The following is a 27,758-nucleotide window of genomic DNA, read 5'->3' as shown; positions in this document are numbered from 1 at the left end:
CGTGTAGTTAGTTACCTGCCCTGGGCCATGGAGTGCAGGCGGAACACTGAAACAACAGGAGGAGAGAGGAAAGAGGCAGAGAATTGCCTGAATCTCCTTTGCCCTTGTGGAGGAGGATGGGACAACCATGAAGATGGGGAGCAGCAGTTCACAGCGGCTGTGGGAAAGCTCTTTGCTGCCAAGGCTGAGCACTGCAGGCTTCAGGATGGTCCAGAGCTGGGCCATCCTGGCTTCTCTGTCTCTCCTTGATTTCTAGTTTTTCCACAGTGCTGGTCAGACCCTGCAGCATTACTGGGGGGGGGGTGTGGGCACGTGGAGGGCAGCAGCTGGGGAAAGCTCCCAGCACAGAAATAACCCCCTACCCCAAGGTGATGCTGCACCTGCTCCTCTTCTGCCTCGTGCAGCGCTGTAGCCCTGGTGTCCCAAGGATTATACAACAATGCTCTTCAAACAGGTTTTTATTAGTGGTTTTGACTGTACTACATCCTCAAGGAAAACTTACTTCACAGTGCCAGGCTGAGATGGGTGTTCTCTGATAGCTGTGGAAAGAAAGGAAAAAACACAGCACTCCAGCAGTGGCTTGTGCCATGTCTGTCCCTGCGCCAGCCAGGCTGGCAGAGCCGTGCCCGGGAAGGTACCGTACCCCTGCCTGCAGCAAGGGACACGTACTACAGTTACCACTGCAAGCTCCAGAGCTGCTAAACAAATGAAAAAAGGACTGTTGGTAGCACCAGACCTGCATCTCTTCACCCACATGGTGAGGGAAGGGCAACGCTGCGGTAAGTAAAAGCTTCTGTCAGGGGGGGCTCAACCTGCCGTGCTGTACCCCTCTCCAACGCCCCTGAGTCCCTCTGCAAGCTGGAAGTGGTCAGCCTGCTCTCTGCTCACAGCACAGACCCTCCCACTGAGCTTGCAGGCACCTGCTGGGGCAGGAGGACCAGCGACCACCCCCTGACAGCAGGCCAGACCCTCCCCCCCCCCCCCCCCCCCCCCTCCCCCGTCAAGCTGAGCCAGCATCCCCACAGGTACCCCTGGCACTATGTGGCCAGTCACCCACTGCAGGCACTGGTGTCCAGCACCCCAAGAGCAAAGACATTCACACAGCTCAGACCAAGCTTCCCCACCCCTCCCCAATAACACATTAATCCCAGCCCCCAAATGAGCAGAGCTGATTTTCCTCCCCCTTCTAGGCCTTTCCATGCTGAGCTGCTGTGGGTGGGAGCACAGCTCTTGGGCTTTGCTGGGCTTTTTCTTTTCCTTCCTAAGGCAACAGGGTGAGAGTGGGGTGAGAGGGGTGAGACGGGGCTTGATCCATCCCTTGGGCCAGGCTGGAAGGGGGTTTGCACAAAGGAAGGGTCCTGGCACCCCTCTCCCACCTCTGGGAAGAGCTGAGGGGACAGTGGCAGCAGGGCAGGGTGCAGGCAGCTGCCCAGCCCTGCCTGTTCCACAGCCCTCACCTTGTCACAGCAGCCGTGCCAGGAGGTTTCACAGCCCACCATGCTGCTGCGCTGACCCATGCCACAGCCTGCCCTGCCCTTCCCACACAACCGGTATGGCAAGACCCACAGGGAGACTTCCAATGGGGACCTGGAGGTTTCTCCAGCACCCATCCACAGGGAGCACCCCCAGCCCACACGCAGCCCTGGGGTGCAGGTGTAGCCGGGGTCAGGGTCCCGCTCAGCCGCGCACCAGTATGGAGAGGGATGCCAGGCAAGGCACCAGGGATGCTCCGAACCACCCCAGGAGCAGGGGGTCAGGACAGTGCCACCGTGCAGGGAGCAGGGGACAGCCAGACCTGGCAGGGTGGCCCAGGCCATCTCCCCGACAGCCCCACCGTGCAGCCATGCCAGAGCAGAGGTGGAAGCGGACCACGAGGATGGGCTCTGCATCCGCCAGGCTTTGGGCTTTCCCCTACCACAGCCTCACATCTCCTGTGCCCACGAGCAAGTGGTGGCCAGCCCTCCTGCCCAGAGGAGCAGCATGGGAGGGGTCCTGCACCATCACTGAAGGCGAGGTCAGCAGCTGGCTCTGATGACCAACACAGCGGCCTGAGGCACGTTCAGATGCTGACACAGGGGTGGGAAGCGCAGGCAGAGAAGGCAGCAAAGCCTGCAGAGCCCAGCCTGGCTAACTGCCCAGCCGGAGCTACTCACAGCCCCAACAAAACAGCTCCAGAGGGACCAGCCAGCCCCAGCTCAGGGACATGGCCACGGCTTCTCTTCCACAAAGACCTTCTCCTGGGTGCCAAACACTTGCTGTCTGAAGGGAAAGGTGCCAGGAACCCCGGGTCAGAAAGGAGATGGCAAGCTTCACTTGGGGACTTCTCCACTCACTTCAGGTCCTACCCCGGTGGCTGCAGGCTCAGTGAGGAGCAGAGAGCATGCCCCAGAGCTGAGGGCAGGACAGCAGAAAGCTGCTGCTGGTAGGTGACAGCAGGAGCTGGCCAGCAGCTGCCCACTACATGGGCAGACAAGACGTGCCACATCCATCAGTGCCGCAGCCGTGAGTGCCTGTGGGGAGGGATGGCAGCAGTGGAGCTGCAGCTGTACAGGACCCCAGGAAGGTTGGTGTGCCAGCTGCCCTGTGACAGGGACAAAAGCCAGCTCAGAGCACCTGTGTGTGCATAAAGTCAGCTTCCAGCTGCCACCACCCTGCCCACAGCTGCTCAGCTGCAAGCATGGGAGAGCCTGGCTAAAAATCCACCTGGGGTTCGCAGGGTGTGGGAGGCTGCTGTGCTGCACGGAGCCCCGTGTCACCCTCCTCTCCTGGGACAGGACGGGCAGTCTCCGGGGGAGATTCGCTTCTCTTTCGCTACGGGCATCCCCGGTGCTGTCCCACACTCCCTTACAGGCACTGCCTGCCCCATCCTGCACTCCCAGCACCCATCAAACACACAGCGAGGGCCAGACTTGAGGTACTGCTCCCCCACCTGCCACGCAGCTCAGCTCAGCACCCCTCGCTGAAGACACTGACAGAATCAAAACAGCAGCAAACCAGTTAGCACCATTCTCGCCTGGCTTGCACCAAGTCTGCCACACACCCTTCCTGTCCACCAAGGCACAGACCAGCCAGCAGCACACAAAACTTCCAGGAATATGGAGATCTCCGAAGAAAATCCTAGATGACTGAGCCAAACATCCACACAAGGTGGTGCTCCAGCAGGCCAAACCCTTGTTTTACTACAAAGCACTGTGGATGTGCACTAAGCCAAGTAGAGCAAGAGCTGCACTGGTTTCCACTGGGAGCCCAGACAGCAGCAGTTCAGACACCCAAGTTCCTGCAGGAGATCTTCTTGTACCCTGCAGACTGTGATCATCCACCCAAACCTCTGCTCAGGGAAGGTCTCTCTGACACCAGGGAAGAGGGTTCCCGTCAGACACCTCATTTCCACTCGGAGTGAAGGTCCCTTTTTGGGAAGGGCTTTTCCCTTTCCACTTTCTGCCCCCTCCTCGCTCCGAGACCTGCCTGAAGTGCAGCACAAGAGGGGGGTGCCCCACTCGGGGCCGGCTCTGCGTTCACTGCTCCTGGAGGTGAGGAGGGTTAGAGGCCCGTGAGATCAACGATGGCTTTAATAAAGATGGCGTCATCACGCACGTAGGAGTTCTTGGCTTCCATCACAGAGACGGGGCAGAACAGCGGGCAGCCGCTGGCAATGTTCATTTCCGTGATGGGTCGCTGGAAGGAGGAGGATGTCACGTCAGGTCGGAAGGCATCGATAATGTGCTCCCGGTTGTTCTGATCCAGGAGCATCAGGGTTACCTGTGGGGAAGTGTGAAAATACAGGAGAGCGGCTGAATAAGAAGCACATGGAAACCCGGCCCGGTGCCCTGCTCATCTGAAGCCCACGAAACACGCAAGTGCCAATGCAGCCGTAGCCATGCCACACGCCTACAAATCTGAGAAATGCCTGTAAACAGGGTCAGCAGACAACATCACCTTGGTGACATTCTGCAGAAACCTTCCCACATCCTGCCCTGTCACTGGAAACTTCTGTGTGGCAGCGCAGGGCTGTCAGGCTGACACTGAAAACCTGCAAGTGGCCGGTGTGGCATTTGCTCCAACGCCAATACCCCATGCAGGTATTTCACTACGGCACAGAGTAGCAAGGTCCTCCTGCACAAGAAGGCAGCCCCTCTGCATCAGTGCTTCGCCCGCTCAGCCTCGAAGCATCCTGCAAACCTGCAATGTCTAGGAACGGCAATCTGAGCTTCTGACGCCGAGCGAGCATCAGCTGCACCCCAGGTACCGAGGCCACAACCCCTTCCCTCACCATTCATGCAGAGGCTTTGCTCGCCTTCCCAACACGCTGCTGCTCCCCACTTGCACCCTCTGCCATTTCACGCCCCTGCCCCGTAGCACACTCGGTGCTTTCAGCACAACTGGGGAATCCCCAGCGCTGACGACACATCCAAGTCCTTCCTTCTGCTTGCTAAGTAGCCCAGACCAACGGTGTCTAGAAGCTCAAGTGGGCGCAAAACTAGAGAGGCAGGTTGCTGGGCAGAGCGGGCTTTGTCCCAAACCTACCTTCTGGTTGAAGGGCCATCGCAGAAGCGCATCGTTGGGCCCTTTCATCACCACAAAGAACAAGGACAGATGGGTCCCACGCCCGGTGCCATCCCCGTTCAGGTAAACGCGCAGACACATCTTGTAGCCGTACTTGCTTGTGTAGAAAGCTGTCACAGAGTTGTAAAACAGACACAGTGAGTATCAAACCCAGCAAAGCCTGGCACCAGCAGGCTCCTTTGAACTCTGAAGACTCTTAAGAAAGTTTGGATTCTGGAAGAAGCCAGGTCTGGGTCTTAAAATACCTGCACCGTGGAGGTGGTCTGGAAAGCCACCAGGTACAAACAGTCAGATGCCATCTTGGACTGGCCTGGAGGCAGCCCGAGGTCAGGCAGTCACAAGCCCCTGGTCTAGCCGAGCCGCAGAGCGCTGTGGCACAGGGCAGGGCACCTCCAGCCCCTCGGGCTCTCCCCAGCCGCCACCGCAGGCGGAGCCCAAAGCCGGAGCTCTGCGACTCCCACTGCGTCCTCCTGCAGACCGCACAGGACTGCTAAAGGAGCGGCAGTTCATGGCAACGATGCTGACGAGCAAGAACAAAACCACCCCAGAAAAACCCTGACTGGGGGTAGACCACCCTTAGTACTCACTGCACCCCCTTTGTAAAGTGGCTGCCTCCGATGGGGGCGGAGGTTTAAGCAAGTGAGCTTCGGCCTCCTGTTAGGAACCCAGCCACTCCAGGTGTGGGCACAGGCTCCGGGATCTCAGGCTTTCTCCTCCACCAATTCCGGGAATGCCCATGTTGTGACACCAGACCCACGCGGGGCCACAGAAATACGTCGCGGAAAGGGACCCGCTGCAAACCACCCTCTCACAGCGGCACAGCCCTACGTGCCTCAGGTCTGGTGAGGCTCAGCAGCCTCGGGGCACAGGGCAGGATATCAGAGCCAGCATTTTACTGCAGAACTCAGTGCACTTTTAGGAACAGGCCACCCAGCAATAGCAGAGATACTGTGCACTTCCACAGGCTGAGGACATCAGGGCTTGGTCACTGCTTCTCTCCTGGCTCTCCCCAACTCATTTCCTCTAGTCCTTCCCCTCCACCTGCTTCACCCAAAGGCTTTCCGGGCAGATGCCACGCTTTGCTAGTCTAAGCAGCATATCCTCCCTGCCCACCTGAGGATTCTCAGCACTCCTGTAACCCCGTGAATGTAAAACCAGGCAGGGAACTGGAGGAAGGATGGCCCCAGAGTGGTAGGAGTACCCAGGAAAAGGAACCAGGCAGCCAGTGCTAAACACCTTACACACCGCACCACCAGCTCAAAGCAGTGAACCGGGCATCCTGCTTCCCACTGGCCCGAGCAAAGGCAAAGCAGATCAAAAGCAAAGCAAGAGCCCAGCAAGCTGCTCCCCCAGCATCAGATGGCTTCCCAGCAGGAGCTTCGCTTCGGACTGTCCCAGTTCATGCCCCAACAAACCTTCCCTGTGCAGATTTGCCTTTTTGAACTCTTATGATCTTGCCCTTTGCAATATCCTGTCGCAATCCTTGTGTCCTCACAACGCAAGCAAGTGGTAACTCTGCTTCCTTCTCATTTAAGAGTGATTTCATTTGGTATTTCCTTGCCTTTATATTTAAATGCAAAACAAACAATTATACTCATTTCCCTTTTTCATCTCATTCACAACCTAGACCTCTCCTCTCAGCTGTCTCCTTCCCAGACTGAACAGCACCAGTCTATTTGCTTCACTTTCCAAGATAAAAACCATGCAGCTCCACGAGAAATATTTGTTTCTCAGCCCAACTTTCTCAGCTAAAGCAGCACCAGGAATAAGGATCTCTGTCTAAACGACACAGCTGACAACCATAGAAAACAAGACCTTGCACTTTGTACTTGAAAGATAAAGAAAAAAAGGAAGGAAAAAAAAAAACCAAACAAAAAAAGTCCTGCCTTTTCCAGAAGCAGTCCTGGTGTTAGGCAGAAGCAACCCTCATATTCCAATCCATCCAGCCACATACGAGATTTTCATTAGCAGATTGCAGAGACCAACCAGCAACACAGAACAGTCTGGTGGCCCACAAAGGAGTTTTTCCTTTGATGAAACAGTTTATAAAAGCCCTGAGCCCCGCCTTTGCTGCCAGGTGTGGGATGGAGACCAGCCAGCACAGAGCATGGAGGAGGAGGAGGAGGCACCAGCAACCACAAGCTGCAGTTCTAGGAGGAACTGCATTCAGAGAACAGCCAACAAATATCTGCACAGACGATGTCTCTTGCATTTGGAGAGGTTCCATCCCTTTCCCTCCCCTGGGCTGACTCTGATACACACATCTCACCCCTCTGCGAGTACCCTCAGGTGGCATCAGCTCATGGAGGGACCCAAGGAACCCCTGAGCTGGGCACAGCGAGCCGGGATGCCCACGGCTGCATCCGTCCAGCATCTGCCCCCAAACCACAGCCTCTGGAGATGCTCAGGCCAAGCAGCCCTCGAGCACAGTGCAGATGGACAGGATGCAAGAATCACGGCCCTCTAAGCCAACCAAAGTAGATTTGAAGCAGACTCGTTGGCTTTGGGAAAGGGAAGGAAGTGCTGCCCTTTCCGAAGCGGATAAAGAGCAGGGGTTTTCCACGGCTCCTGCTGACTTTTAAAAGGAAATGCTAATTGCACGTGCAGTTTCAGTAGCAGTTTAGTTTCTCTCAAGAAGGGGAACGTTTTTTCTTTCAGTTATATATATTCAAGAGAAAAGGACTCTGAATGGCCTTCATCCAGAAAACGGAATTTAAAGTAGTTTTAAAAATTCAATTGCTTTCATCTCATGACCCAGCCACAGTCTGCTTTTTCTCAGCACCAGGAAGCAGGTGCAAGGTACATGCTTGATGTTTGCATCCAGCTCTGGGCATCTTGAAAAAGCTTTGCAGCAGGCTTAGATCTAAGCAATTCCTGCTCAGGCAAACACAGACTCCCCTCCTCAACCATTTGGTTGCAAGGCAAGCTCCCCACCGAGCAATGAAATTGCGTGAAGAGATGTTTTCACCTTACAGCTGCAAGCCTGGGAAGCGCATTTGTAAGCAAACAAGCCAGATCACAAACCTACTGCTCACTATCCAAGTTTTTCTTTTTTAAGAACAGGAGGAACAGTGCTGGGCTGGGGCAGTTCTGCGAGGAGAGCCCCTTCCTCTAACAGATATTCAAGCACTTCCCTAGCCATGGTTTTGGGCTTTATTTAGGCGACGTCTCTTGCACTGTCATGCTTTAGGCACTAAAATATATTTCTGGGGCTCTAATATACGTTTACTCCCTTCCTTAACCCCTTCGTTGCTGGTTTTATGGTCTCTTGAGTATATAACTGAAGGGCTATGCAGGGCTATTCCAAAGCTAAGAGGGCTGCATCCTCCATCATGAGAAATTAAAAAGGTCTTCTGCAATCATAAACCCACCCCTTTCACCATCAGTTTCATTTAGCCCAATGCTAAAAAAAACCCCAAAGTGGTTCAGGCTCCGCAGAGAAAGGGGGGCAGAACAGAAGTACATCTGAATGGCCAGCATCTCCCCCAAGGACACCGCTACAAATCCCACACCCAACTGAGATGTAAAAGGCTTTTGCAATTTTGCAGGCAATAACCTGGAGAGAAGATCGCAGGAGAGCGGCCTGTTATCGCCTCCTGACGCTTCCTGGCAAATTCTGTTATCTTCCAGATGAAAACACCATCGTAGGTGGAAGCTTCCATGTTGCGGATCTTTTCCTCCATCTCAGCCATGGCCAGATCTTTGAGCCCAATGCTCCTTTCCAGCTGCCGGACCTGCTCAGTGGGATACACGGTGCAGCCTGGTTAGAAACACGTACTGGTGTGAGACCCAAGAAAGCCAGCAGACACCAGCATCCCCTCCCGGACGACCCTTTAGTGAGAGACTTCTTCAGAATTGACAGGGGATCATGGCAGGGAGAAATTTAGCATCGTAAGCCAATTCATTGAAGCTTCCCTTTGAACCTTGTCATTCTGGAGAAGACACATCAATACAACTCAGTGCTTGAGCTGGAAACTTTCCCACAGTGAATGGAAAAATCCTCCCAGTGAGCAGCTCCATTAATTAGCAGCACAAGAAGTGAGGATGGGGGCGACAAAAAAACCCCAAACAATCTCAGCATTGTGACAAAACTAAGTGAGAAAGAGAACCTACACCCCACCAACCAGAGCCTTAATCGGTGCCAGCTAACATGGGGTCACGCCAGTTTTGGCACACAGGTACCCGCTGCGAACGGCACAGCTCCCAGCTGCCACGACACACCGGCAGCACTCCGCGGAGACCACGCTGGAGCATACTGGTGGGGGCAGCTTCTTCACACCTCCGGACCCTGCCTGGCACAACGCTGCAGCACAGCATCAGTGCTTATGCTCCTTTTGAAAGGTCTGGAAGGTGAGCAGCCCCCCAGATTCAGAGGGGTCCAGTGCAATGCTGGGTGCTGTGTCTCTTGTTGGAAAACTTGACCTGGGAACAACATCTCTGTGTCTGCGTAATGATTACTAGCAGAGATCCGAACGCTTAACGCATGTCAGTTTAATTCCCATCTTTTCCAGGAAGCTTTGAGGGTTGGGCACAGGCACAAACAATATTTTAGTGCTGCCTTCAGATTTGTGGAGTTTCAGGGCTAGGTGGTGAAGCTAATAACATGGAAAGGAAACTGAAAAAAAAAAAAAAAGTCTGCTCAGAGCGCTAGAAAGCCCAAGTCAGTGGCTACGCACCTTGTTACTCAGTGTTTCAATTTTCTCCTGGTCTAGGCGATGTTGCCGACTGTAGGCTTCGGCTGTTAGAGACACTCTTTCCACCTCCCGATTGAGCACACAGACAATGTTCTCAAAGGTCACTGTTTTCCTCTCAAGGGCCTCACATCTTCCCAAGAGCTCCAGGGACCTGGAGAGCTCCGACTCTGAGCACAGAGAGTTTGCTGCCAGTAGTGGGGAGCTGTTTTGTGATGAGGAAAGAGCAGGAAGGGGCTTTAGGTCTCCAGATCCAGCCTTGAGGCTCAGCACAAAACTCAGTAGCATGTAGAGATGCTCAGCCAAACACTTGCTTTCGTGTTCTAGTAGCTTTGCATTTTCCACCTGCAGGAAGAGAAATACATCCCCCATTCAGCAAGCTCAATCTACGCTGTCGCCATCCACAGAACAAATTTCTCCTCTTGAGGTCACAATATTGGCTTTAAATTATAAAGGGGAAAAACCAAAAGAAAGATAGTTAAAAAAAAACAAAACAAAACACAACACGTTTTGGGTGGTGGTGGTTTTTGTTTTGTTTTAGAAATGCTGCAAATCACATACAATGAAAGATGCTTAACACTTCCCCAGCTGCACACAGCGTTGTACTCTGTCTTCCTCCGTTACTTCCCAGAAAGGCTCCGTCAGACGTACTTAATAGCACCAAAGGACAAAACCTCTCGCAATCCTCCCAAGGAGGAAATTTACACGAACATCACCAGTAGGAGCTGGGAAAATTTAAGTCACATGGAGAAATCTGGCCTGGCCCCGGTTCTGTGCTTACAGCTGAAGGCAGCATAACCACCAGCTCCTCAAAGCACTCAGCACGTTCCTCAAGACGGAGAAGGTTTCCTTCCACATTAAGTTCATTCTCTGGATACCCAAACTCTGGACAGCAGATGATGTTAAAGCTCCATTTGCAAAGGGTTTGAAGCACCACTTTGGTCAAATATCCCAACACAAACATCTATAACAGTTTGGGTGACAGCAGTTTGCAGGTTAACTCCAACACTGGAGCTGAGCACAAGTCCCACGAGAAACATCAACAGACGAGCCCTTACCACCTCAGCACATCCGACAACCTCAAATCTGCAAGGCACTTTTGATCTCCCACAAGACTTCACATGGTCCCGAAACTGGAAAGGAAGGCAGGCAACGTTAGATCTTACACGTCCCTGGTAGCTCCCTTTCCATCTCACTGATGTCTACGAAACTGAAGACTATCTCAAGAACACCCAAGGCACCGCTGATCCCCAGCTGCCAAAGGGCACGGTTAAACCTGGACCCTGCCTACCATTAGGTAGGTGCAATATAAATATAGCGCTGACACCTGGAAGGAAGTTTTATTTCTCTTTCTTTTGATGGCTACGAGGTCTCACTTCTCACCTGCGTATGTAAGAAAGAAAAAGCAGCCAGCACAGGTACACATCACGGATGCTGCACAAGAAGCTACACTGAGGGCAGCGGAAGGGGAGGCAAAGGAACAACCCTGTGAAACAGCCAGCCACTTAATTTCACGGATGCTGCTTCCCCTGGTCGGGACGTGCCACAGCTTGGTATTTTTACTTCCAGCTAAGCATTATAAATTTGAGAACAAAAAGCTTCCCGGTGGTCCTGCCTGAGCCTTTACAGCAACTACTGTAGGCCCACCTGTGCAAGGGAAGATGCTCTGCTGGGCCCAGCCGCCCCTCGCTGGGAGCTGAAGGACGCCGCACCTCCACCACCTCTCGTCTGGCGGCTGCCGTGAGGAACTGAGGCCACTACAGTGGATATTTCTATAGAGAAGTGCCACTAAACCCCCAGCTGCCAAGATGACTCGTTTGGGTTCCCACACAGTGCATGATTAATGCTAACAAGCCCTGGCACGTTATCAGCTTGGGTTTGATATACCTCTCATCATCAGATATCAGTGGTCTGTTCTGAACAACGACCATATCCCACATTGAACACCTACATCTGCTACAACAGATGTCGATGAAAACTGTCCTTAAACCACTTTTTTTTAAAAGCTTCTAGATCCATCTGGCTTGCTTAATGAGTCAGGTTACTCAGAGCTACAAGGGCTGCAGCTAATCAACAAAAAGTTGAGAGAGATAAAAGAGGGAGTTGGTATTTAAACAAAGGGTAGATCACTTATGGCAATTGTACAAACCCAGCCTCTGCTTCAGCCTGCAGACAAGCAGATCTGTATCCCAAGACCCCAGCACAAAGTCCTTCATTACACTGCTTGTTTAGAAGAACTCTCTGCTCATCTTTTTGATGCTTCTGTCCCCCTGCCCTGCTACAAGGACCTTGTGCAGTCCTACTAAAAGTATGTGCCCATAGCAGGCAGGCTGGTTTCAGATGAATGCGCTTTTTTGAAAATGTTTCCCACAACTTTGATTTTCGGACTTTTGAGCCTTGATCCAGGAGCCAGCAGCATAGAGACCCCATCGACATAGATTCCATTACATGATTAATTAGAAATAAATTCATTTAACTGGAGAAGGGCTCCCCTTCCAGTAGCCTTTCAACCCATGAGCATGCTCTTCCCCGTGGAGGCCCTGCACACAAGCATGGCAAACACAGCGCTCAAAGCGAGGTGGCGTTGGCAGCACTAACACAAAACTACAAGTGCTGATGAGTCACGTTCACTCACACCCGACCAATATTTTGAGGCTTATGGAAAGGTCACAGCTCTACTAATGGATGCCACTTGTCTTCCCCGCTCCACTTTCTAATGGTCTTGGTTTTCCTCCCTGCTCCACGAATGCCAGTGCGTCCTGCTTCCAGCAGAGTTATTTTTCTTGTTAGTAGAGGGTGCAGTGCTGTGTTTTGGATTTGGCATGAGCTGGTAATATACTGATGTTTTTAGTTGTTGTTAATTAACGCTTATACTAAGTCAAGGACTTTTCGGTTCCCCAGGCCCTGCCACCGAGAGGGCTGGAGGGGCACAAGAAACTGGGAGGGGACACAGCCAGGACAGCTGATCTGAACCAGCCAAAGGGATATTCCATACAGAATATAAAGCTGGGGGAAGGAGGAGGAAGGGGGGGGGGGGGTGTTCAGAGTGATGGCATTTGTTTTCCCCAAGTCACCATTACGCATGATGGAGCCCTGCTGTCCTGGGGACAGCTGAACACCAGACTGCCCATGGCAGTAGTAAATTAATTCCTCGTTTTCCTTTGCTTGTGTGCACAGCTTTTGTTTACCTATTAAACTGTCTTTTTCTCAACGCATGAGTTTTCTCACTCTAACCCTTCTGATTCTCTCCCCCATCCCAGTGTGGGGGGAATGAGTGAGCAGCTGCGTGGGGCTGAGTTGCCAGCTGGGGTTAAACCACAACACTGTGTGTCAGCCCAGCAGGACGCCAAGCACCACCACAGCACACGGTCACCGACAGCTGGATGGATACCTTCTCCCTTGGGATCTTCCTCCCACAGCCTTCGCAAGTTAGCGGAAATTCGGGGCAGACTTCGTCATGAGCCTGTAAAAGAATCAACAGGAGAATATTTGGTCCTCTAAACAAAAGCTCCGATGAGGTTATATAAGTACAATTCAACAGGGGTAGTTTTATACTTTAGCACAGAAGAGCTACGCTCAAATCTTGGTCATGCTGGTAACTCTGCATGCTGACTCACTGGTGCAATCTCCAGTCTACCAGAATTTTGGGTGCCTGTGTAGTCTCAGCCTCAATTTAAAAGCTGCTATAATACCTTTAAAAATACCAGATTATTGACGGACAAGGTAACTCAACAGGAAGCTCCATTTACAGCTCTGCCAGGAAAATACACATTCAGGCAGGCCGAGTGAAGCCAGCCACTACCTCAGCAAGATAATTTGTTTAATTTTTCCACAGTAATGGTTATCAGTCAGCTGAAGTATGAACCCACAGCCTACTCATCACACGCTGGGCTGAGCTGTCCAGTAGTATCTTCACATTTGAATCAGAAACCCATTTTTCAACCAGAAAGAAAAATATTTCAAAACTGTTCTATTTAATATATGCACACAAGCCCCTACCCCTGCAGCAAGAGCACACGCAGCCTGTTTGGCAGCCAGAGGAGCTGAACAAACCGTAAGGGCAATGTGATACTCTCTCCTCAGCAGATACCAGGGCCAGTGATACCAGCTAAATTGGGAAAGCTAGAATGCTAGCAGTGCCTCTGCTTTCCGTGTCATTTCCACACTGCTTAAACTTTCTCTTTACGCAACAACCAGCTGAAACAAGGCACTGCAAATGCCATGAATATGCAGCTCAAAATTCAGATTAAAAGATAAGTGCACTGAAGTATCCTGCCATGGTAGTAACAGGAAAAAACAAACAACCAACAACAAAAAACAACACAGAAGCATTTATAAATCAGTCATCTGAAACCAGATGCTTTGAAAACTTGGTCACATTTATTCTTTATTAAAAGAAGTTACTGTCTTGGGGGATGGGGGAACATGCACAAACTTAAACACTGTTACCACATCAGAAACTGGAAAGTGAAACCCATTAGCGGCTCAGCTTTGGCTTCTTAGTTACTCTCTCCCTTTTATACTTCAAATGAGTAACTAGACTCACACCCTCGCTGCACTGCCCCTGGAAAGGTGACTGGACCAGCCAGGTCGTGCAGCTCAGCTGGGCAGTGCTGCCTGCACAAACACACCTCTGCCTGTGGAGCAGGTGGAGGAGGCAGACTGCCTGCCTTCATCCCACTTGCTCAGAGGGGCTGAACCCTTTCTTCTACCCACCTACTGCTCTCATGTTCTAGAAACACCAGATAGCATCTTCCTCACGACCCACAAAATGCTGGCATGAGAACAGACGGTCTGGCTGTAGGAAGGAAACTTCACTGTAGAGACAACTTATTTTAAAAAGGAGTATTTAAAACTTATGTTCTCTTGTGCCAATGTGCTAGGCATGAAACTACCACCCCCTCCGCACTCCCCGCCTCCCAGCGCTTATCTTTCATCCTGGCTCCATGCTGCACTGCAATACAACATCCAAGACACAGGCAGCCCTGCAAAGCGTGCCCAACTTGCAGCACGAGAAGGGAAACCAGCTCCAGACACAGCTAAGCTGAAAGTGCAACTAGTCGGTATGTGAATGTTAAAGACACCCAGAAGCATTAGCTTTAACCAGCACAGATCCAAGCCTCTAGACAAATGTTTCTGTATGAACAATGTTTCTGTATGAACAGTTCTGGGCTCTTCTGGAATCCCCTGTTCCTTCCCCCCCTACACGGGTGTTTAAACAGAGATGGATAGTATCGCTGCTGGAAGAAATCCACCCCACCCTGGAGCCGAAGAGGCTGGCATTCAGGTCTGATCTGCCACACTCCACTCCCCCAGGAATGGGGCAATCCTCCTGTTTACATCTTTCCCAAACCCACATCTGTGAGCTTCTGCAGCAGGGACAAGCACCTCTGACATCCAGGCATTTGCTGCGAACATTTCAGGCAGATTTGGGAAGCCATCACTGTGAACGGGGCTCGGGGAGAGCAGAGTCACCCTCCCAGAATGAACCTGTCACGGACATCAAGTCAGATGGGGGTCAGAGACAGTGGACAGCAACAGAAACATTAAAGCAGAGCTGAAAGACCACAGCCTGGCTCTTATCTTCAGGGCTACTCTCCAGTTACCCTCAGCGCTGACTTCTCCCCCACCAGCTGCAAACTGAGGCACACGCCAGCCGGCAGCATCCAAGAGCAGGAAAATCAAACCAGGCAGAGCTAACAGCCTGCACAGCAACACTTTGCTCTTCCCACTCAATTAAAACCAAAACTGCAGATTGATCCGCACATCAATTCCACTCCCTAAAAATAAACAGCGAGAAAACCCAGTGGCAGCCTGTACATCACATGCCGCCATCAGAACAGGCAATTCCCTGGGAAGCCACCTGACAGACTAGAAACCCAGACACCTCCACCGCCTTCGGAAGGACCAGGGCAGCGCACGAGCACTCGCCTGGGGTGCAGACACTCACGGCTTACCCACTGTGGCCACCCAGCCCTCCAGCATCTACCACCAACGGGCTGCAACAGAGATGTAAAGCCCTCTTGCCTGGGGGTCTGCTGGCTAACGGAGCTGCCTGTGTGCACACCATAACTCTCCTATCTTGATACTGGGAAAAGTAGAAGAGTGATTTGCAGGATTTTCAGTGGAGGTTTCTCCTGGGATCATCCCCAGCCAGCAGGAACGTGCAGCTCCCGGCACAGCAGCTCCTGCGACAGCGAGGGCAGCACATTTCAGTGCAGCCGTGCAGAACAGCACGGGAACAGAGAGGGGAAAAATCAGATTTTAATAACAGCTGCTGATCTCTGGAAGACAAAATGATTGTTCCCTACGGAATGCCAGGATGACCTGCTCTGCTGTGCCAGCATAAGGCAAAAGGGAAAACTGCAGTTTAATCCGATCACCGTTTCGCCTCTCAAGGCTTTGCTAAACTTGAACTATGGGAGAAGAGGCCACTGCTGAAAATTATTACCCCCATCTCAGGCAGGCAGAGCAGGAGGCGCACCTGCTGCCCAGCTGCCCTGCTCATAACCTGCCCTATCAACATCAAGTCTGTTTTTATGAAGGTCTTGCAACTGCGCTGGACAATCCATCAGCGTGACACGCCGCCCCCCCCTCCAGTGAAGAGGGAAGGCAGGCAGCTGAGAAAAGCAACCTTCGGACCAGCTGCTGTGAGATGCCTCTGCCAGAGCCCGGCAGGAAGGTGATCGCAAAGGGCAGGGCTGGCAGAGGGACCAGGCGCAGCGCCGCAGGCTCGGTGTGAGCTGCACACCACAGCTCTTCCACAAACAGCCTCCTGCAGGGTCGTCATTGAAAGTTAGTCCCCTCCAGGTGCGGCAACAGCAACCGTAAGCACAGACAAAGCTGAAGGGCTTGGCAGCAGGAAGGGAGCAACAAAAAGGAAGGCGAGCTAACAGGAGAGCAGAGGAAAGCCAGCTGAAGCGGCACAGGGCACGCCGGAGTGCGGAAGGGCTTTGGCAATCTCCAGCCCCAGCACTGCCGTGTCGGGCACGCAGCTCCTTTGGCATCTTAGCCCAGCTGCAAGGGTAGGCCCACAGAATGGTAGAGAAAACACTGAAAATGGGTGTCCAGACATCCATCCAAAAGAGATGCCTGCCTAGGTTTTGAGGGAGCCTGAATCCCTTGTGCCAAGAAGCGTGAGTTGCTTCATGCACCTCTGCCAGGTCCCCAGTGGCTCCAGAGCCTCCAAGATGGGAACGTGCCCACAACGCAGGCACTTTGGGATGTCCTGCTCCTCTGAAGTCAACATGCCCTTCTGTGCTGTGTCTCCTCCTCGTCAGGGGAGTCCTGAGGCTGGTTTTAAGCCAGGCCTGCTCAAACCTTTCCCAACATGGGTGGGCTGGGCTACCACACGCATGGTTCTGGCACGTGGCGACCACGCACATGGTCCTTGCACTACTGCATAGAGCCCAGCAAGACGAGGCTGGAAAGCAGGAGGCCAGTCTGTAACTCACAGTGCCAACCAGGAACGGAAGCTTTCTGAGATTGTCACATCAGCTGCTGCCAGACACAAACTGCTCCCTTCACTGGGACACGCTGGTGACAGAAATCCAAACAAGGTCACTTGGCATCACAAATAATTAAACCCCAAAGAACGTGTCAAAAGCAAAGATTAAGTAACTGCTCGTGGCTTTAGTTGGACGTGCACATGGCAGCAATGGCACGGCACACCAGCCTTTACAATGCTGTCCAACGTCACGGCATCTGAGTTGAGGACAAAAATTGGCAGAAGAGATGGTAGGATTCTCGCTCACACCTTTTCAGAGCCAGTACGGGAACTTTTACTACCAGCGTTTGATGGTATTGTTCATCCCCTTTTAGGGCTGATTACACAAACATTTGATTTGAGGTTTACTGGTAGAGAGACATCACAGCAGCATTTCATGCATTGAAGACAGATGTGAAAGCAAGAGCAGGTTTTGAAGAAGGTTGAGGGTACGAGAAGCACCTGAAGGCAAGCAGCAGGTTTTCTACCATTTCCTAAAACAGACTGCCTTTCCCTCCCTGGTTATTTTGAACTACATGAGCACAAAGTAGTAGCACACTCCAGGATGCTTTTTCCAAATCCCTCCATCATCCCAGAGAAATTACTTTCCTAGGGAGACTCCAGTCCAAAATGGAGCAGGGTTGGACCCCCAAAGCACGTTAGATAAGCCTGAGTTTGAACCTGACCTGGCCCCACTGCCAGCTGGAGCCCGCACACAACTGTCCTCCCATCTCAGATGTGGCCAGCTGTGTTGCAAAACCAAACAGACTAAATCTGCTTGCCAAGGAAATTAAAAATTATGGTGCTGGATTATACAAAGTCTCTGTAAACAGCTGGTTGACACGTAACGGAGGTTCAAAGGAACCGGGAATGTGTGATCAGAGGTAACTCCACAGGTCTTCCAGGCTACAATTAACAGTTACAGTCATGGTTGCGCGAAAAATGCCCAAGATGTACTGTTTGCATCTAAGGAGGTCACTGCTCAAGAACAACCTGCCACCAGGGAGCGGACTCCAATCATACCATCATGCTAACAATGCCAGGCACCAGCACATTCGTAGCAATGATCTAATTTGCCTCCCATAGTTATTTCTGACAGTAGACCATTGTCGTTAGCCGTGGGAGATGCTCTAAGCATACTGAAAACGCTGCCCATGCTGACCAGGTCCCAAGACACTGCCCCTGGAGAGATCTCCCTCCCTTCTAGCAGTACTTTCACCAGCATGCAAAGCTTCACCTTAATCCTTCAGATCCAAAAGGACAGCCTTAGGATGAAACCTCTTAATGGCCCACTTGACCTTCACATTAGAAAGGGTGGTGTTGGTGTCGGCCAGGCTCTGTGAGCTGCAGATGGTGGGCACGGCCAAGGCTGACAACACCACTGGTACCCAGAAAAGGGTAAGTGAGATATATTACAACTAGGATAAGTACCTTTCACATGCTGGAGAAATCGAGAGCCTGTGGCGAGTGGTTTGATTTCAAACCCGCTTTCTCTAGGTTGTTCGAAGAGCTGGAAGTGCCCCAGAAGTTGCATGTGATCATGGCTTTGGCTCCTGCCAGACACCTGAAGCCCAAGGAACATCTCCCTGGCCATGAAGTGCTGCCCCACAACCCCTAAAGCTGTGCTCGCACAGAGGGGTTTCATCACAGCTTGGAAGGGACACACAGCACTCTCCTCAGTTGCAAAGCTCACGACTTACAGCTTTTCATTTTCCAAGGGGCAGATGCCGAGACTGTTAATTAGGTGGGCCACCACAGGGAGGCTGAGCTGTTTTCAGAAGCAAAAAGCAGACCCTCTGTAGTTGGGGCTTTCCAACCCCCTCCCACACATGCTCTCCGGCACTCCCCGTGGCTTACCTCCCACCACGGGCTTGGACGGGAAACTGCCTCGTGTCTGGGAAACAACTGCCTCGTGTCTGGGCAGCCAGCTACACAAACTATACTTCAGGGACTGCAAGGGAAGCTGGGTTTTGTTTGTGGACCTCAGCTCCAGAAAGTAAAGGCGCATCAGATCGCTTTTTCCAAAGCGTGAGGTCCTTTTGGTCACCTGCACATGCAAGGCAGAGATTGTTGCATAAGAAAGTATTCTGGTCCTGGGACAAACTGCTGGATCAGGCTGGAGCGAGCTGCAAACTGCACTTCAACACCAATCCATAACTCGATGCCAAAACCTCCAGAAAAAGACAGTAAATGCTGGACTGGATTTTAAAAGGAAGGCTGGTCGCACTGCCATGGCATCTCCAAGTGTGCTTGCCACAGCGCTTAAAACACTGCATCCCATGCAGCCAATGCTGCTATAAAACACTCCAAAGTACACTTTGGAGGCAACTAGGCGAAGTAGCTTCAAAGACCAGCAGCTCCGTTCTAAGCTATGCACAAAAAGCCTGAAGATTAAGTTTTCAGCCTAAGCTGAAAATCACCACCAAAACCTGTCGGGCACTCCTGGGATACAGCTGGAAAGGGGGGGCATGAAACAGTGAAGCCACACGAAGCAGGAGGACCCCCTGGCCCAGGGCACTCAGAAACTTTTTTGAAGAGGGGACAGTTTTCTCTACACGAGGTGTGGCAGGGCTTCTCCAGCATCTCCCAGCAGGAACACTGGGCAAGGAGGGACTGCCCAGTTAGCTTGTCCTCCTGGTCCCAAGAAGCAATGTAGCCCAGAAGGGGCTGCAGACATACTCTCTGACACCACAGGCTTTGGAGTAGCAACACATAAGTTCTGAGTTTTGCACCTTCCACAGCCTTCCAGGCTTCAATTAAAATGAAGTCGTCACAAGTGACAATGAACTACAAGGAAAATGCAGCCCCTACAGTTTGGATTAGGACAGGTTATCACCACAGATGACAGCCACCCATCCTCATTAGCTGAGCTCATCTGTTTTCCTAGAAACGTCCCCATCAAACTTAGTTTAAATACCACTGTCAGGATTAAGTTTAAAATGAAGTTCTATTTCCAAAACAGACAAATCCACTTTTTTGTGTCTCCAATAATTCTGTATCTCCCAAGATGAACAGGGCGTAATTCAAAGGTCTGTCTGGGTTAACAAATGGAATGCCAAGGCTGACCAAGTGAGCACCGCTCTGCAGCCCCCTCATCCCATCCCAGTCCTGGGCAGGGAGACAAAGAAAGGGAGCTGGCGGTATGAAAAGCATTAAATAAAAAGTATAAGAGACCTGAAGATACATTGATAAAACAGAAGACAGACACAGGGAACTGGAGGTACCGCAAGGCAAGTAAGGAAACGCTCCAGAGCTGAGAAACCAGACTCCCTCTACCTGGATACCACAGGGCAAGTTTTCCTGGTCTTTCCTTTTATTCTAAGGGGTTCGTTTTAGTTTCTGCAACCCTCCTCAGACTTTCCACCTGAATATAAAGACTCCTGCCCCCAGCCTGCTTTTCTGCGCACACATTCAGGCAGACTCATCAGGAAACCTATACATGAAAAGAGGTTACTGATTAAAAGGAAAAACCCTCCGGCCCCACCACAAATTCCTTTATTATAAATATTTAGTGGCATTTGGATATTTATAAAGTCTGAAAAATGCATTTTTAAACCCAGACATGTGCTAAGCACTTAAATATTTCATATGCTCCACGCAGACTGCACTTTCAGTTTTGTATCTCCCTTTGAGACCTGAATTTTAGAAATGTAGTTTCTAATAGAAAGCAAAACTGAAATCAGTTTTATTAATTTTTGAAGTTGAAGAGCTAGAGCTTTTCAGCTGCAGAATATTTTTTTGCCTTGATCATGCCCTGGTAAAATTAACAAACCAGAAGTGACAGTATCTCTTGATTTCTAAGTAGATAGCAGCTGAGTAAATCTCTCTCAGTACGAACAACATAATTTTTAAATCAGCAAACAATGAATTCGCTCTTAGGGACTTTCCATGTCCTGTCGGAAATAGCGCAGCAAGGGACTTTCCATAGAGGGAGCGCTGAGCTGCTGCAGGACGTTACACACATTGCTGGCTACAGATGCAACTGTACCAATGAGGCAAGCTCTACTTTGTGGCACTAAACTAAGAAGTCTACCTGTACGGCAGGGCATAACGTCCACGGTACCGAGACAGACTCGGGGCTAACATGGTTGGTTGATGCCTCCTTTCATCGCTCAGCCACACATAACATCTCCTAAGCTCCGATCGCATGAGGACAGCCAAGCCTGGTTGAATGCCATAGCTCTTTGGCAGGCAGCTGGGAGGAGAGAGAACACAAGCCAGACCTTGCCTTCTCTCACCAGTTCCCTGGAAAGAATCGGCTTTCCCGAGAGGGCACAAAATAACCTTACCCCCAGTTAGACTGAATGCCCCCCACGGTAGGCATGAGAGGTGAGCTCAGTCCTGAGATGAGCCAGCTAGCACTGCTCGAAATCCCCACCGCTCCCCTGTGATCGCACACGCTGCCCCAAGACTAACAAACCCCATGACAGTCAGGATCAGCGCCGCAGACCTGCAGGCCAAGCACTCCAGAGCCACTCTGCCCACAAAACATACTCTGTTTTAGCAAAACACCTAACAGGACCTTTTGAAGATTGGGTGGAGATAAAAAAAAGAGGCACAGCCTTAATCCACTCAGATGCTCTTAAACAGTTGTGTGTAAGATCCTGGAGCATCACACACACCTGCAGCCTTGCAAGAAGGCAGACTTATCCCAGGACACCTCACTGCCCGTTTGAACTTCTAGCGCAAGTTCTGGCTGGACTCAAGCCTGCGTTCAAACACTTGTAAGACCACACAGGAAGAACCTTCAGCATCTGATGATTTGTGCTTAGCTCTGCCAGAGCTCTAAGATTATTATTTTTTTTAAATCCAGGGGAAAAAGTTCAGATCCCATCAGTTACAGCACAATCAATACCATTGGAAGCCACTGACTATAATCTGGTTTAGTCTAACGGAGATGAACTCACGACAATTACCATTTGAACACTGCAGTGGGCATCGGATTTCTAGTCACTGGTCACCAGAAATCAAAGCATAGGTCGAACAATTTGCAGGCACCAACAGCACAGCTTGAACCCAGAACCTCAGTAAAACACACCGTATCCTGAAATGTAACCCCCAAACTTTTAGTGCTGCATCAGTGTTAAGCTTTCAGCTTGACACTTAATCATACATCCACCCCACGAGCCACTTGCAGATCTGTAAGTGAGGGTTTCACAGCAGGACAGCCTACATCCCCTCACCTTTTGGACTGAACTTTTAGCATGAAAAAATGAAAGGTTCTAGAGAGCAGGATGGCATGGGAAGCCTCTCTCTTAACAGGCTCAGCAAGCCAGGCAGAAAACTCAGGCATGATCCACAGTTGCTCCTTCTTGCCACCTTGCAGCAGCATTGCAAAGATAATCCAAACGTTAGCCTAGACAGACCCAGGTTAAACCTTTTCCTGACACACATCTCAATCACTACCAAATCTCCATGAACCCCAGGGCTACAACCTTTACCTAGGGCAAGTGTTAGAGGGAAATAAAACTTATTCCTCTTATCTCAGGCCCCCCACACAGTGGTTCTTCCATTTCAAGAAGGATGACAATATTTTCCTTCAGGAGCACCGAAGCTTCACCGTTGAACATAAACTCCCTAACTGTCAATGCATTTTAACATTGCAAATTGCCACAACAGAGTTGACTTGTTGGACAGCACAGCAAAGCACGGGGTCCACTGCCACCCTCGGCAAGAACACACTTTTATGAAGCACGTTAGCCGTATACACGCTAAGGACTAAATGCCCACAGCCACAATGAAGGCCTGGATTAAAGAGCTGGTGGGCTCTTTGAGAAGAGCAGGGGTGGAAAAATCATCCCATCCAGCAGTATCATGGCCCAGGACAGCTCGGAGCCATGGGTAGCCAGCCAGGGATCAACACCCAGTCCTACCACCCTGGTAGCTGTCAGGGCAGTTGGCTGGAAACAAGGTGGTGGCCAGGCCACTTCCCCCAAGCTCAGGGCTCTGAAGTAGGTTTTAGATTCACGTAATGCGGAGAACTTCACAACAATTTTATGGCACAGCACAATTTCTTGACAGTTTGCTTGTCTTTTACAGCAGAAAGGAGCTGGAGACACAGAGTGGGTGGTTCCCACCATGCAAGGGACGTGCTTAGTGCCTGCAATCAAAAGCAAATCTGAAATTGTTTCAGTTCAGCCTGTGCCCTCAGCAGGACACACAAACCTAGCTCAGCCAGGAAATCTCCAGCTTACATTAAAGTCCAGGGAACTGGCAGCTCCTACCACCATCGGTGGACAAGGAAAACCACCAGAGAGAGAAGAAAAAGGACTCCAGCTTGAAAGCCTTGCTTTGATCTTTACCTCGTATTCTTTAATAGTCCCCTTCCAAGTACAGCCACTGTTAATACAGACAGCAGGCAGGCTTTCCACCTCCCGACGAGCCGCGTTGTCCGGGAAAGCCTAAAATGGAAAAAACAAGCAAACCACAAAAATTACTGAGAGGTTGCAGTTTTGCTTGGGTCTCTAAATTCTTCCTTAAGACTTTCTTAAGACTTCTCCCAGGCCAGTTGCAACACACATCCTCAGAGGTGAGCTAACTGCAAACAAATCATTATTACAGCATTTAAGTAGGGCACCACTATATCAACATGACCTGGATTTTAGAAGCCAGGGAGTCCACCACATTAATCATAATTCTCACTACTGATGAAAATATTTCCTAGGAATAAGGGATTCTCAGAATCTGTTTTAAAACAAAACCTGCAAGTGGTATTAATGACGTCTGTGAGCTTCTTTATTTTTTTAAATGCATTGTTTACTTACCGAGCTTGTTTCTAGAATAGAAATTCCTTCTTCGTATATTCCTTCCTGAATACAGCTGGCACACTTTTGAGGTCCAGCACTATCAGACAGAAAAATAAATCATCAAACAAACAAACAAAGAGACCAATCTATGATTTAACAATAAAGTGATTCCTGGTAACTAACATTTCAGTAACTGAAATGAAAGCATTTTCTTAATTTTAAAACACCACACTGAGCCTTTGATCATGTGTATTTTTAATGCCCATTTCTGATTCTAATTTTCTTTTCTTCTCCTGATTAACAGCTCTATTTAACTTCCCTCAGTTAAAGGCAAGAGTGAGACAAAACACAAGGAAACTTTTCTGGAAGCCAGCTTGTGCCTAGATTTCTCATATTTTGGCATGACATCCATACGATGACTTTTAGGAGCAAGTTCCTTCAGTAGCTGTGGTGAAGACTGAAGAAGTTGGGTGATCCACCCGGATTGCCACCTGAACGGCAAAAGCAATCTGGGAGATTCTGGAAAAGGGAACACTGAGGCAAACCCTCAGAACAATAAAAACAAGTCAAAGATTACACATGCCCTTAAAGAAGGCCTGATGCTGAATCTCAACAATAAAACACAGCTCCTTTGCTGAGAAGACCCTGAAAATGAGACTTTTCTCTCCTTTTTCACTTGAAAACACCTTTTCAAGTATTCGGTCTTTGGACTGAAATCACAAAAGGTACCTTATAATTTTCTTCAGACAATAGGAACAGTAGCGATGTCCACACTGAGCTTGAAACGGCCTCCTCAATATATTCTTGCAATCAGAGCAGAGGTATTTGACCTCCAGTTTAGTTCCAAGGATCTCCTTTGCAAACCCAGGCTGGTTTAGATCCAAAGAGCCAGGTGGAGTAGAGTTTGCTGCTGCCATGTGAACGAAAAAAACTGGCTGTATCTCCAGAGCCTGAAAATAAACATATTTTTCCTGTTTGATTATAACGGGATGGGGGTAATTTTTCCACACAAACTGCATTACTCACAGCATATTACACCAGCACCCAAAACCCAGCAACACAGGTAAATGGGCTGATGTAAACCATGAACTTGCTTCCACCTTGTTAAAAATAGGGAAGGAAACTTTACCGCTAATTTTAGAACTAAATCCAGAACAAAGAGACACCCAAACTTATCAAAATGCAGCCCACCCCCAGAAATCACAGCTTCTGGCCCAAAACAAGGTAAAAAAACATCCTAAAGCCCAGCAGGGGCTCACCCGGGGGGGGCTGGGAAAGAAGGGCTGGAGAGGCACAAGGCAGTCAGAAAGGAGAAAAAGAATAAAATGTGTTTGTTTGGACCAGAGGGGATGATGTGCAGACGCCTCCTCGCCCACCTGCGTGCCCTGTGGCTGCACCCTCGCCCCCTCCTCGTGTTTTAGGTCGCGGGTGGCCCCTGCGTGGGCCCGGGGGGGGTCGCCCAGCCTTTAAATGCCCTTTTTTTAGTTGCATCAAGACTGCCTGCCGCTCGCCAAGCTGCTGCTGCACGCACCGGCACGTCCCGGGGACCACGAGGGACACCGGGCACTGCCCGGGGCCTGCAGCCGCACAGGCTCCCGCAGGGCTCTGCCAGCCCCCGCTAGCGGGGACGCCGCCGCCGCCGGCCCCGGTTACAGCCCCCGCCCTCACCGGGAGGAACTGCCGGGCTGGCAGGCGGTGGCGGAGCCTCCCTACAGCACCGCCACCCTGGGGGGAGCCGTGCTCCGCGGGGAACGGGGCCCGCCGCCCCCTGGGGAGGAGCGGCCCGGCCGGGCCAGGCTCAAGGCGGAGCGAAGCCCAGGACGGGCCCGCGGCTGCCCGCCCCGCCGCTCCCCATCCGCCCGGCCCGGGACAGCGCCGCACTCACCGGCCGCCTCCCTCCGCGCCCCGCACCGGAAGCGCGGCCAGGCCCCGCCCACCGGACACGTGTAGCACGCCCCGCCCCTCCCGCCGTCACCGCCCGCTCCGGCCACGCCCACATCGCCCCCCTCCGGCACCCCCCGGTATCCCTCCACCCCACTTCCCTCGCGTCACCCCCCTGTCCCCGGCCACCTCCACGTCCCGGCCTCAGGCCGCTGCCGCCCCCGGAACCCCTTCACCCAGCCCCACACCTCCCGGCGGGGGTCCCCGAGGGACAGCGGTGCCCGGCCTAGGGCACCCCGACCCCCACCCCGCGGGGGCAGCCGCCCTCCCGCCAAGGCTCCCCGTTACCGACCCGGGCCGGCCCGGGTGAGCAGCCCCTGGCCCCAGACGGATTCTTTAAAGCGCTTTGGGCCATTCTAGGTCGCTTACCTGTGCCATGGTCACCGTCTGCCCGGAGGGACCGGGCACCGGGCGGCACCGGGCAGGGCTTCAGTTTAATCAAAGAAAGAGGCAACTGCCGCAGGGGGAAGGACAGCCCCCCGCCACGCAGCGGTGAGGTCACCGCCCGGGGCTTTTCACAGGGGAACCGGCCCGGTGAGGGGGTACTGCAGCAGAGCGTTTTGCTCGGGGTCCCCGGCCCACGTGGGCTCACACCACAGGGGCTGCGGGGTCCGGGCAGTCTCGCTCCCACCACCTGGGGAATTCACCCAGCGCCGGGGAAACCCTCCCCGGGGAGCACCGGCGGTAACCAGGCCGGGGAGAACCCCGGTAAGGCAGCCGGGACAGCCCCGGGGCGAGGGCAGCGCAGAGCGGGAAAGCTGCAAGCTCGGGGGGCACCGGGCCCCCCCGAGGCAAGGAGCTCCCTGCAAGACCAGGGCAGGTGGCTCCGGGGATCCGCGGGGACCGGACGGGATCCCCACGTGTGTATCGGGCCAGCACCGCCTCGCTCGCTCCCCGGCAACGTCCCTTTTCCCAGCACTGCCTCACTTGTCCGGGAGAATGAGAGTGAAACCTCTACGCCGCCCGGTTCCTGGCTGGCTGGGGGAACCGAGCAAAGAAAAACCGTTCAGTTTCCTGATCTGACCGTGACCCTGGCAGCAGCACTGGGGCAGGACATGCCGTTCCCAAAGCCACAGGAAACCCGCAGCACCGTCCCACCCGCGGGACAGGAGCCACGGGCCCTGCTCCAGCACTGTTCCACCCCAGCGCCACCCGTGGGACAGGACCCACGGGCCCTGCTCCAGCACAGTCCCGCCCCAGTGCCACCCATGGTATGGGCCCCCGTGCCACCCGCAGGATGGGACCCACGGGCCCTGCTCCAGCACCATCCCACCCGAGTGTCACCCACGGGCCTTGCTCCCACCAAACCCACCGTGGCAGCACCCCGGCTGCCGGAGCGCCCTGTAACACGACAGTAACACAGAGTCACGCACCTCCTCAACGTTCCACCTCCAGTCCCCAAGCTGCCGCCTCCCACAGCGGCGGGCGGAGCACGGGCGGTGTCAGGGTCACAGGCCCACCTCCGCAGGGGAAGCCCCACACTCTCACGGCACCCGGGTGCCAAGCGATGCCCAGCCCGCCGGCAGCCCGCACAGCAGCCGCCCCTCCCGCATTTTGCTGCGGGGAGGCCCTACGGAAACACGGCCCAGGGCTTCACTCCCGTCCCCGTATTTCAGAAATAAGGGAACGGAAGGTCCGGGCTTTCCTGCCCTTACTGCCGAACGTCCCTGCCGGTGGCACGCTGCTGCCTTCCAGCGGCAGGGCCTGCCTCCCACCCACGGCTTTACGCAGGTTTCCTGCGAAACTGGACACAAACCGGAGGCTTTGCGGCAGCTGCAAGCCGGCGGGAAGGGCCTGCCACAGCCGCCACGCACACGCGGGGAGCGGGAACCCCCAGGCCCTGCGCTGAGGCTGGGGGAAGGCGGGAAGGTCCCGCGCCGCCCTCCCCTCGCCGGCTGCCGCCCGAGCGGGCCCGCAGCTCCCGGGGGCGGCCCCGAACCGACGCTGGCGCAGCGGCCGAGCTCGGCCGAGCGGACGAAGGCGGCCACTGCGCATGCCCAACTCTGCTCAGCCGGCCGCGGCTATTGGTCAGCTATACTGACAGCGTCGTGGCATAAGCCAATCCCCTCTGGGCATCGAGTTATTGGCAGAGAGAGCAGCCTCTCAGAATGCACAAGCGGGCACCCTCCCGCCTCCAGCCTGGCGTGCACACCAGCCAATCCGACAGCGAGCAGGCTGACTGCTAGGTTTCCGTGCCTATTACGAGCGACTGCGTCGCGCCCGGATTGCTGTTAGGCCAAATTCCCTTGAGGACCCAGAAGTCCCGCCCGCTGCGTCGCGTCTCTCCCCGCTAATGAGAGGCCGCCTTTCCTGAAGGGCGTGCGTGTTGTC

General features: G+C 52.7%; 1 protein-coding gene across 3 annotated transcripts; it reads right to left on the bottom strand.

Annotated features, from left to right (window-relative positions):
* Nucleotides 1–440: 440 nt before the first annotated feature.
* Nucleotides 441–27,421, bottom strand: TRAF2 (TNF receptor associated factor 2). Of its 3 annotated transcripts, none has more exons than XM_040607680.1 (10): nucleotides 26,801–27,421; nucleotides 24,216–24,436; nucleotides 23,505–23,583; nucleotides 23,043–23,141; nucleotides 12,646–12,717; nucleotides 10,313–10,387; nucleotides 9,240–9,599; nucleotides 8,120–8,297; nucleotides 4,525–4,673; nucleotides 441–3,759 (listed from the first exon to the last, which is right to left on the bottom strand). In XM_040607680.1, exons 2-10 carry the CDS (start codon nucleotides 24,401–24,403, stop codon nucleotides 3,541–3,543), a joined length of 1,419 nt encoding a protein of 472 aa, XP_040463614.1. In that variant the 5' UTR covers nucleotides 24,404–24,436; nucleotides 26,801–27,421; the 3' UTR covers nucleotides 441–3,540. The 3 variants fall into 3 exon arrangements, with proteins under 3 accessions (XP_040463614.1, XP_040463615.1, XP_040463616.1); XM_040607681.1 differs by having other exon boundaries at nucleotides 26,804–27,421; XM_040607682.1 differs by lacking the exon at nucleotides 26,801–27,421 and adding an exon at nucleotides 25,372–25,407.
* Nucleotides 27,422–27,758: the final 337 nt, after the last annotated feature.

This window comes from Falco naumanni, chromosome 9 (assembly GCF_017639655.2).
Source record: "Falco naumanni isolate bFalNau1 chromosome 9, bFalNau1.pat, whole genome shotgun sequence".
In the NCBI taxonomy this organism is placed as follows: Eukaryota; Metazoa; Chordata; class Aves; order Falconiformes; family Falconidae; genus Falco; species Falco naumanni.
This window is presented reverse-complemented; position numbering and strand designations above follow the sequence as displayed.

Coding starts and splice junctions, on each gene's coding strand:
- TRAF2 (XM_040607680.1), bottom strand. CDS start 24,403: ATGGCAGCAGCAAACTCTACTCCACCTGGCTCTTTGGATCTAAACCAG. Junction 10,388..12,645: donor GGAAGATCCCAAGGGAGAAG/GTATCCATCCAG, acceptor CTTCCTTTCCAG/TTTCGGGACCATGTGAAGTC. Junction 8,298..9,239: donor TTGAAACACTGAGTAACAAG/GTGCGTAGCCAC, acceptor CCCACTGAGCAG/GTCCGGCAGCTGGAAAGGAG.